We start from the raw sequence: 11842 nt of genomic DNA, 5'->3' as shown, positions 1-11842 counted from the left end.
TAAATTCGGCTTTTTTCTCAAACTTCATAAACAAATATGACTTTTTACAAAAAATTCTAAACATTTCTGACTTGTTTCTCAAAATCAATTCTGCTTTTTTCTCAAAAACTCAAAAACAAATCACGTTTCTGACTTTTTACAAAAATAATTTCTGATTTTTTCCAAAAAATCTAAAATAATTTCTGACTTTTTTCAAAAAACTCTAAATAAATTCTGACTTTAAAAAAAAAAATCTAAATACATTCCGACTTGTTTCTTGTCTGTTTTCAGTTTTCTTTTCAGAATTTTGACTTTCTCTCTTTTTTATAAAAATTCTGAGATGTCTAAGATAAAAAAAAGAATCATTTTCAGTCAGATCTAAATTACAGATCTTCTTCAATTCTGATAAACAAACTTTTTAGAAGGTCTCTCATTATGATGACTTAGGGCTTCTTTTATATTTCCATCTCATCAGTAGAAATGGATGTAATGATGCTCCATAGTTAGTCCGTAGTTATGCTGAGACGGCACGTTTCTACTCATTTTGGGAAAGTTTCTCACTGTTTTAAAAAGTCATTACTTTGACAAATGTCCTAAGAGAGATTTTCGAAATGGTGAAATTTATTTTACGGGAAGCAGTCAACATGCCTGACCAAACGTTATGCTTCTTTAAGACTGGATAATCCAAGCCCTTTGACAACACAGGATATATTTTGTACCTGTGATAAAATTGGAGGAACGAACCAGCTGCAGTAATGCTGAGGCTGCTGGATGCTGAGCTCCATTGAAATCGGTATAATGGCTGAATACTTCTGCTGAGGCAGGCCATCCACAGGGTCACTCTTTGCCCTCCGGACCCTTTGTGTCCCCCAACAATGATGCACCAGCCCCAGGGCCACGGCCACACAGCATTGTCCTCCGCAGCCAATGGGAGAGCAACAAATACTCTTAATTATGTGATGTGTATGGCTTCTGTGCATACGTGTGTAAATGCACAGGTGAATTCAGGTGGAGTCTTTCACTGAGATCTACTCTGTGACGAAGGGGAGGGGGACGTCACACAAAGAAGGAGCCAATCACATATTAGCTGTTTGGATTTATGCCAGGGCTTTTGGGGATTTGAAGACTTCAGTACAAGTGGCAAAAGCCAGGTTTAAAAAAAAAAAAAAAGTCGACGAGATGCCGTACACACCGTCGGGCTTTTTCTGCGACCGGCTGATCCGGGAGCGAGAGCGCAGAGACGGGGAAGGGTCTCTGAACAAACCCCTGCGCTTCAATGGACAGGACTTCAGCGTCCTGCGCCAGGAGTGTCTGCAGAAGAAGAATCTGTTCGAGGATGAGTCTTTCCCCGCCACCGTGGAGTCTCTGGGCTTCAAGGAGCTGGGGCACAAGTCCAACAAGGTCAAGAACATCGTCTGGAAGAGGCCCAAGGTAGGAGGAATGAGCGAGGGGGATCAAATATCTCACCTGTATCACACCTGGAGGGAGGCTGTGGCTCAGGGTGATGGGTTGTCTTTTAATGGGTTGGTGGTTTGATTCCCGGTCCATACAACTGCTTTTCTAAGTCACTGTGGTTAAAATGTCACTTAAATGTAAAAAAAACATTGTGGAGAACTAAAATGCTGCGGTGGGATTTTCAGAATGAGAAAACTTGATTTATCCCGTATCATTTTTTATAAAGTTGTATTCAAATTGTATTTTACTATATATATATATTTTTTTTAATGGAGCAGCTGTAACAAAAACCAATCCCCCCGTGGGGTCAAAAAAGTTTTTCTTATACTGAAAATATAGGAGATGGAAAATAACAAATGTATTTTTATTAAATATCAAACCTTACAATTTTCATTTCTCTATGTTTCTAAATAATGTTTGTCTTTTTATTTTGTATTCCTTTTCCATTAAATTGTTTTATTTAAAAATTGAGCAATTGTGACAAAATGCAATTCCTGATTCTGACTCTAAAAGGAAAATGGGAAAACTGAGAAAATGCTCAAAAATATTCAAACCAAAAAAAGTCCAAAATAAATCATTTAAAAAATGATATTTGTTGTAAACATATGAGGTTAAAGCACAAATATAAGATATATATTAAAATATAAAATGTGATGTAGTGGTATTTATATGATGTGTTTTACCTGGAGATGCTCAGGTTAATTGAAATGTATTAACTCTATTGCCACACAACCTTTTTTACCTTTATTGTAATGGTTGTTTCATCCATTTAGAGACGACTATAATTTAGCATTTGACAAAAATCCCATGACTCACAACATCTAGAAAAAAGCTGATATAACTAATAATAGATATAACTAAGTACTTGAAATAAATCAACAGATGTCGAAAATCGCAATTTATTTGTTGTAAAAATGTTGCTCTTCTTTCTGTGCACAGGAGATCTCTGAGAACCCTCAGTTCATCGTTGGAGGAGCCAGCAGGACAGACATCTGCCAGGGAGATCTGGGTACACACACACACACACACACACACACACACACACACACACACACACACACACACACACACACACACATATATACCATGTATACATCACTTCAGGGGACATTACATTGACTTACATGCATTTCCTAGAGACTTATCCTAACCTTAACCATAACCAACACATGCCTAACCCTAACCCTTACCCTAATCCTAATCCTAACCAAGTCTTCACCCTAAAATTAATGATTCCCCTCATGGGGACCTCCATTTTGTCCCCATAAGAGAGGCGAGTCCCCACACGTGACTGTTTAAACAGATTTAGGTCCCCACAAGTATAGTAATGCTAGGCCACACACACACACACACACACACACACACACACACACACACACACACACACACCTCTGCCTGCAGCGGCCTCCACATATTGTGCTCACTCTTTTGGAAGGGAATTCATCTAGCAGCACTTCTCATTGTTTTGCAGTTCAGAATAAAGGGACAAAGCACAGTGTGAAGAAATTACATTGTTTTACATTGTTTACACACACACCACACACACATTGTTTACACACACACCTGGACAATCAGAAAAAACACACACCTCAGCAGTCTTTTTCCTCTAAAAACACAAAAAAACAGCTGTTTCTGGTAGAAGGAAAAAAAGACAAATGATTTCAAACAGAATACTTTTTGGGAGGTCTTTCTCGTTTAAACTTGTTGGGAGTTCAAACGATCCGCATTGTTAAAAATGGTTTGATATTTGACTGTCACCAAAATGGCTGAGCCGTAAAAAGTCCAAAAAATCACTGATTAGGCCTTAATTGGTATTTAAATGATTCCCTCTACAGTCTTGGGAAGTATGATTTTATGAATCACTCTTTTATGACAATGTAATGTAATGCTTCTCACATTAAAGTCATGCAGGTTAGGATAGAGGAATCAACAAAACTCATATCTACTTTCTCATTGCCTGATTGTCTGTAAACTAGTGAGAGATATTTAAGGTTACAGACATTCGGGCAACATTTTTCCTTTTTTCCCAAAATGTGAACGTTTTAATTTGATGTAGTATTAAAGGTAGGGTAGGTAAGAACGGAGAAACCAGCTCGAGTGCGCTAGAGTTTGAAAGTACGCAGCCGGAAAAAAATCTGCCCCTTCCTTCAGACTTCCTCACAGAGCCCCTCCTCCAACACACACGAACGCGCACATGACCAATGAGGGCACGAGATAAGTTTGTGCACAGATGGAAGGCTGACAGGCAGGTAGGCCATCCAGTTACTTTAGCCGGCTCAGATGATTGGTCGTGCTTTCTACAGCGCCACGGCTTCCACAGATGAGATATTTGTATTTATTGTCAAAGCATTTAAGATATTCATTGCTATCGGGATGTTAAGAGCATTCCATGGAATATAACAACACGTGTTTCTGAAGTGAATTACCTATCCTACCTTTAAGTAAACTTTAATATAAGCATGTAGGCTCTACGATGTGGACATGGATGCAATGTCTGATACGTTTTATTTATGTAATGTTGTGTTGAATGTCTTTGTATCTGGTACAGGCCGGCTTTAGTGTTTCCTGTGTGAGACAAATTTAAGTATATAAAAAAAGAACCATCACATTCAAGGGAGTTAAAATGGAAATTATTTCCTGTGTTCAGGTGCATTAACATGATGTTATTTCATGTGTTCAGAGGCCTGTACTACGAAGCAGGATGTTCTCTTAGCAGCTAACTTCAGGGAAAACTCTGGCTTTCCGGTCCTACGACGCTGGTTCTCTTTTTAGCAGGCTAGATCTCCATGGTAACTGATGCTGAGCGCCTAACCTGCTCCGGAGCAGGTTAGGTTGCAGGCTAAGAGATCAACTCAGTGAAAGCACTGCCTGCTGACCAATCAGAGCTCAGTGTGCGGAGTTTAAAGCGATCAAGTCATATTACAGGAGAAAGGAAATACAGAAAAACTGCCGTTGCAGGAAAGACGGCCGTGTTTAAGTCATGGATGTTTAAAGTATAACTTCTTCATATTTGTCTAACATTATAGTTGACTTTTCATTAAGGAAGTATGACGCTGCGCTGTCAGTGCGCTTCTCCATGTTTGTGATTGGTCGAATGCTCCAAATACCACCCCTTTCATGTGAACGCGCACCTAACTAGATAGGGACACTGCTGGGCTTGAGCGATCCACTTGAATAACCCGCGTCGTAGTACGTTTAGCGAGAGCGCGTATGTTTTGGATTAGGCCAACCGGCTAACTCAAACATATCCAGGTTAGGTTGAACCAGCTTCATAGTACAGGCTTCTGGTGCATTAACATGATGTTACTTCCTGTTCTCAGGTGCATTAACATGATGTTACTTCCTGTGTTCAGGTGCATTAACATGATGTTACTTCCTGTGTTCAGGTGCATTAACATGATGTCACTTCCTGTGTTCAGGTGCATTAACATGATGTTACTTCCTGTGTTCAGGTGCATTAACATGATGTTACTTCCTGTGTTCAGGTGCATTAACATGATGTTACTTCCTGTGTTCAGGTGCATTAACATGATGTTACTTCCTGTGTTCAGGTGCATTAACATGATGTTACTTTCCTGTGTTTCAGGTGCATGAACATGATGTCACTTCCTGTGTTCAGGTGCATTAACATGATGTTACTTCCTGTGTTCAGGTGGCATTAACATGATGTCACTTCCTGTGTTCAGGGTGCATTAACATGATGTTACTTCCTGTGTTCAGGTGCATTAACATGATGTCACTTCCTGTGTTCAGGTGCATGAACATGATGTTACTTCCTGTGTTCAGGTGCATTAACATGATGTAACTTCCTGTGTTCAGGTGCATTAACAAGATGTCACTTCCTGTGTTCAGGTGCATTAACATGATGTAACTTCCTGTGTTCAGGCGCATTAACATGATGTAACTTCCTGTGTTCAGGTGCATGAACATGATGTTACTTCCTGTGTTCAGGTGCATTAACATGATGTTACTTCCTGTTCTCAGGTGCATTAACATGATGTCACTTCCTGTGTTCAGGTGCATTAACATGATGTTGCTTCCTGTGTTCAGGTGCATTAACATGATGTTACTTCCTGTGTTCAGGTGCATTAACATGATGTTACTTCCTGTGTTCAGGTGCATTAACATGATGTCACTTCCTGTGTTCAGGTGCATTAACATGATGTTACTACCTATGTTCAGGTGCATTAACATGATGTTACTTCCTGTGTTCAGGTGCATTAACATGATGTTGTTTCAGGTGACTGCTGGCTGCTGGCGGCCATCGCCTGCCTGACCCTGTACGAGAAGCTTCTCTACCGAGTGGTTCCTCACGAGCAGAGCTTCTCTGACGGATATGGAGGCATCTTCCACTTCCAGGTCAGAATACAACATCTAATTATCAGATATCCAGTCCTGCATCTAGCTTTGTATCCTCCTTAATATTAAGTTTACTGAAACAACTGAAGGAAACAACCATTCATTGAATTTCTCCTGAAACAGTGGCTGCCCTTTTAATTGGTTTGGTTTTAGTCAGTTGCTGTTCACTGACTCTAAACACACCCAGAATAACATGTTTTCATTTTGCAAACAAGAGCAAATATTGCACGAAATATTATACAAAACATGAATGTAATTGCAGAATGTAAAGTGGAAGTTTAGTGCAGGAATATGTAAAAATGAGGGACATGAAACCCAACAAAGAACAAACTAACTTCCCATTAAAGTGCAATTTACTTATTTATCTAAATAGTTATCACCGTAATAACTGTATTTAATGTCATCTTACTTTACAATATTTAATTTTACATTCTGTTCTTGTACATATCATATTCTATTTACGTGTATATAGACTTATTGCACTATTTTTTATTTGTATTTTTGTATTTATATATGTTGCATTGTTGGAGGAGCTCAGGTAAGAAGTATTTCATTGCCATTTCTACACTGTAGCTTATCTGCATATGACATTAAAGGTCACCTATCATGCTATGTGTAGGCAATAGCATAGGTCTCAGATATATAAACAATTATAAAAAACATGTCTATGAAGTGTTTTGCTCAAAATACCAAACAGATCACCCATTCTAGCCATGCCTCATATCCCTCTATTTCACTTCCTGTTTCAAAAGTGCTGATTTGGGGTATAAAGCTTTAAAAAATATATATGTATACAAATAAAAGAGGAGGGGTCTGAGCTCATGCGGGACCCGGCAGCTACTGTCTAAACTAAATGCTGCCGTGATGAAACACCATATCATGGATCATCAAGGATTCTCTCTGAAACAGTTTGGAGCTCAAAGGCTTTCTCTCTTGCCGGTTATACCACAAGGTGAGTTCCTTTTTACTTCCTGCTTCTTCACACACATGCTCTCCAGTACAGGTTAGCTCTGAGTGTTAGCGATGCTAATGTAAACACCGACCATATTACGTCCAAAACAGTCGGGCATTGTTTCTGATAGCAACGTTTCTGATTGGGCCGTGGGTCCACATTTCAGATATTACGTCATATCGGACGCAAATCTGGATCAGCTCCGTTGTTCCCCGTTTTTAGAGATTTGGGTACGGAGGAAAAGAGAGAGGGTTTTATTTTCTGACGCTGCGTGAGTTCCCCGACACACCGGGGACACATGTTGATGTAGAAAATACATCAACAAGTGCATTTTGCGTGATAGGAGACCTTTAAAACCTTTGAATCTTTAATCATTAAATATAACCAGTGGTTTCTCAACTGGTGGGTCGCGGACCCGTTTCGAGTGGGTCGCGGATGTGTGAGTGAAGAAAAAAAAAATTAAAGGAAAAAAATAAATAAATTGGAATTCTTTTTTTTTTTTTTGGGGGGGAAAAAGTCAAACTTTTATTTTGAAGGCCCGATCAGAATCAAGAGTGTTGCCGGAAGTCCCCACGGAGAATAACTTTGCAGTAGAACTATTCTTTATACATCCATGGGTACAACTTCAGATACAAATGAACACATAATGAAATATGACCCCCGGTTTGATGACTGACAGGTCACAGAACAATGGGAGCTATCTACCCTTACCCACAATTTAAAGTAAGTCACACAGACTCTCTCCTCTTTGCTCTTCTCGCAGCAAGCTGTCAGAACTAAGTGAAAAACAAACAATGGCATAACATATTATTAATATGTCGGGTAGTAATAGATTTATTTATTTTCTTCTCAGTGTACCAGAATGCATAATTTATGTTAGTATTTCTAAAAATCCCCTGGGGGAGAATCCCCCCAGACCCCCTGCTGGGGTTGGGTTTTCAGCATGTGAGCCTTTTGATGTTATATAGTTCAGCTTTGATTCCATCATCTCATTAAACCTTATTTAAAAGCATACTTTAGTTCTGTGAAGGGATATAAGGGATATATGCACTGCAGGCTACTTCACTTTTATTAATATTGTATGCTGAAAAGCGTATATATATATTACAGCACGATTTTTTGTTGAATAGATTTGAGTGCTTCAAAATGTTGGGGTCGCGATGTATTGACCAAGTAAAAAGTGGGTCCCGAGGCCTGACCAGTTGAGAGCCACTGATGATCTAAACGTTATAGAAGTTGAAGGAATGTTAGTATACATATTCTTTCCCTTTGTTCCTTGCAGTTCTGGCGTTATGGGGACTGGGTGGACGTGGTTATCGACGACCGCATCCCGACTTTCAACAACCAGCTGGTCTTCACTAAATCAGCTGAGAGGAACGAGTTCTGGAGTGCGCTGCTGGAGAAGGCCTACGCCAAGTCAGTGTTAATTTAATCTGTATGATATCTGTATGATATCTGTATGATACAAGTACTGGGTGATTTCTACTTCTGTTTACAGTCACTACACATATGAAGAAGCAATGTTTTGTAGCTGATTTGTGATTCAGAAAGGTTGTAGTTGCATACAGTAAAGTCATATTTTTTGTAATTTCTCAAGACATTATTTTATTGTAATCCTATATTCTTATTTGAATGGGTTTATTTTTGTATTTTTTTTTATTATAACTGCATTTTTATTTAAAAAAATTTTTTTTTTCGTATTTATTTCATTTCTAAAACGGAGCAACTGTAACAAAATGACCCTCAGGGATTTATGAAATAATATTGTGAGGGAAACTTCTGAAGCAATAGGAGTCAGGACTCAGAGACACGAGGAGAGCAGGAGCTTTGATGGCAAACACTGACGGTTTATTTGGAGCTTCGGCCGGAGAATTCACAAGACATGTCATATTTTTGTACTTATCCTTTAGTTATTCCAAGTATTTCATGCTAAACAAACCCCCCTTTTGAAATAATACTTTATTTAGAATTTTTCTTTTAGTTACAATAAAGCAAAGACATACACAACATACTGTAAGTAGGTACGCGAAACCTTTACATGGCGTACAAGAGGGAAAAAGTAAGTGGAGTCAGGACTCAGAGAGACACGAGGAGAGCTGGAGCTTTGAGGACAAACACTGACGGTTTATTTGGAGCTTCGGCCGGAGAATTCACAAGACATGTCACGGGTCACGAGTTGACCACACGGTTGAGATGCCACAATCAATCCTGAAGAGCCCTCCTGTAGCTCCAGGTTTTAACCTTTATATATACAGTCTATGGTTTTAACTAGTTCAGAGTGTAATAATCAACATTCTTCAATAGATAGACTTAACAGCTGAGGACACTGAATCACATTTGTTGTCGCTTATGGCTCGGGGTCATCTACACCCCGAAAAGGATGTGTTCCAGGTGTCCCACAACAATAACTATCTCTGACAGAGAGTTGCCCGGTCACAAACTGGCAACAACAACAACTTGCTAGGGCTGCCCCTCCTTAAGGGAGATAACGGCTGCTCAAGGCTGGTCAGCTGCGTCAGAGGGCGAAAGGTAAACATGTAGGGCAAATTATTCCCTGACAAATATGAGGTAGAAAGTAACTTTATTTAACCAATAGTGTGTCTAACTAAAATTAAATATATAAGCCAAAAAAGAGTACTATTAAATAAATGTACTATTAATTAATTCTCAGATTCAGAATACTTTATTAATCCTGGGAGAAATTGGGGTTGTTAAAACATAATAAAAAAATAAATATAAAAATAAACGTACAAAGTTAAAGTAAGAATGTGCAATTAATAGGATAAAATAAATCTAATGAAATAAAGATAATTATGTTAAAATAGGATGTTTTATTTATGTTAAAATACCAAGGATATTAAGGCTGAGTTGCACAGTGCATTTACAGGCTGTTCTCCTGTTCTCCTGCTCTCCTCAGGCTGCACGGCTCCTACGAGGCTCTGAAGGGAGGAAACACCACGGAGGCCATGGAGGATTTCACCGGGGGGGTCACTGAGTTCTACGAGATGAAGGAGGCGCCCAAGGAGCTCTACAAGATCATGAAGAAAGCTCTGGAGAGGGGCTCGCTCATGGGCTGTTCCATCGACGTGAGTACTGACAACACTGTATATAAATACATTTAATTAATACTGTATATATGATCAGGACATGGTGGTCAATAGCCGCTTTCACACCAAGTACTTTGCCGTACTTAGTGCCCAGCGCTTGGTGCCCAGCGCTTGGTGCCCCCATGGAACTAAGTACAGATCGCGTTCACACCGGAATAAGTCCCTGAGGGAAGATTACACAAATGAAGCCGCTGACGTCACTTCTTCTTCTTCTGCTTTGGGTTTATTGGCAGGCCGCAAACCACTTCACAGCGTATACTGCCACCCGAATCCCCCGAAGTCCCCGGAGTTGGGGAAGGCTTCAGTAGAAGCTGCTGGGACTCCCAGCAACTTCTACTGAAGCCTTCAGAGTAAATCGCCAGAACGCCGACACCTCTTCATCTCCACCGCTCCCATGTTTTCTTTTGTGTTGCCATAAGTTAGTCTCTCTGCGTTGGTGCGCTGGGCGAATGCTAATAATGCTAATGCCACAACACTTTTCAGAGTTTTACGGGGCGTGGTTTGCAATTCGCCCAGCCAATCAGAAATATGGATAGTACCACCTCTCTAGCAGGGACTACAAATGGGGGTAGAAGTTTTCTGAACTAAGTTCTCTTTTTGGTGTGAACGCAAATTTCGTGGCACTATCGGAACTAAACGGGAAAAGTACTCCGGTGTGAAAGCGCCTAATGATGAATGGCTAGTAACCTTTTATATATTATCTGCACTCTTTGTTCTTACCCTGGACACAGACATATATTTATCTATATCTATATATGTACCTGTTTATACTTTTTTTATAGAAAGACTGGATAATGTTCATTTAATAACTTTTGATATGTCCAGGCATCTAGGGCCAACTACTTAATTTAATTAGTTATATTATTTATTCTTACCAACTTTGTGTGGTTTCTACTCTTTCCTGTCTGCCACTATATGATTTTTAGCAACTGTATCTCTATGGGTTGAAGATAGTTTAACAAATTAATATTAAAAAACCTTTAGAACATCTCAAGAAATTCAGATGTATTGCAATAAAGTGGAATAAGTGTGTGTATATGCATCAAGACATAAAAACAAATCGGGGCAAATCAAAGGTTTTTTTAGGTTTTAAGAATAAATGTAAAATATTCTGCAAACCTTTGGCTAAAATGTTCATGTGTTTATCATTTTTACTTATTAATTCAGAGTTTTCCTTTAAATAAAGTGTCGTTTTTAATATTTCTGCAATATAAAGGTGTATTTTGTGCCTGCAGTCGCTGGTTCCTGCGCGCTTTGAGACTCGTACGGTGACGGGACTCGTGAAGGGCCACGCCTACTCTGTGACCGCCGTGGAGGAGGTGAACAAGAAATGTCTTTTATAATTGAATTATCTGGAATAGTGTTTACCCCTGTGTCCTGCAGAGCTGCACACACACAGTCCCAATGCCAGGTTGTTTACATGTGATAATGTCGTCCCTTAGTGCAAGCCGTCTCAGCTAAAGGAGTCTAAGGTGCGTCTGGTGCGTCTCAGGAACCCCTGGGGACAGGTGGAGTGGAACGGACCCTGGAGCGACAAGTAACCGCCTCTCACTACATTCAATGATATATATTCATTTTCAGCCTTTTGAGTTAGGAGCTGGACTTTGATGAAGTGTCATGTCTTAAATCTTGTGCCTCACTTTAATTAAAAACTACTCTGAAGTCCTTATAAGAATTGTTCCACCTAAAACCTAAATAGAAATATCATATATCAATACATTTATCCACTTTAGCTCTTATTATTACTACCGTATGAATTTTGAGAGTTTTAACCCTTTAAATTCCAGTTTGTTTACATCCTTACTTTATGCATGTTCCCCGGCCTCTCCCAGCTCTAAGGAGTGGACGACGCTCTCTAAGACGGAGAAGGAGAAGCTGCAGCATCAGAGCGCAGAGGACGGAGAGTTCTGGTGAGAACAGTTCTAAAACCGTTGAAAAACAAAGTGCAGTCCACCTGAATTTGAAAGTGTAAGAGTTGTGGGTTTAAAGT

General features: G+C 39.5%; 1 protein-coding gene across 1 annotated transcript; it reads left to right on the top strand.

Annotated features, from left to right (window-relative positions):
• Nucleotides 1–990: 990 nt before the first annotated feature.
• On the top strand, nt 991–11762 carry LOC117542903 (calpain-3-like; the record flags this gene model as incomplete). Its single annotated transcript, XM_034210774.1, is given in 8 exon segments — nt 991–1410; nt 2374–2443; nt 5675–5793; nt 8028–8161; nt 9663–9831; nt 11088–11171; nt 11295–11389; nt 11685–11762. Coding segments are annotated over 8 exon segments (1001 nt in total), but the record flags the coding sequence as incomplete, so codon positions are not given.
• Nucleotides 11763–11842: the final 80 nt, after the last annotated feature.

Source organism: Gymnodraco acuticeps, unplaced genomic scaffold, assembly GCF_902827175.1.
Source record: "Gymnodraco acuticeps unplaced genomic scaffold, fGymAcu1.1, whole genome shotgun sequence".
Classification (NCBI taxonomy): Eukaryota; Metazoa; Chordata; class Actinopteri; order Perciformes; family Bathydraconidae; genus Gymnodraco; species Gymnodraco acuticeps.
This window is presented reverse-complemented; position numbering and strand designations above follow the sequence as displayed.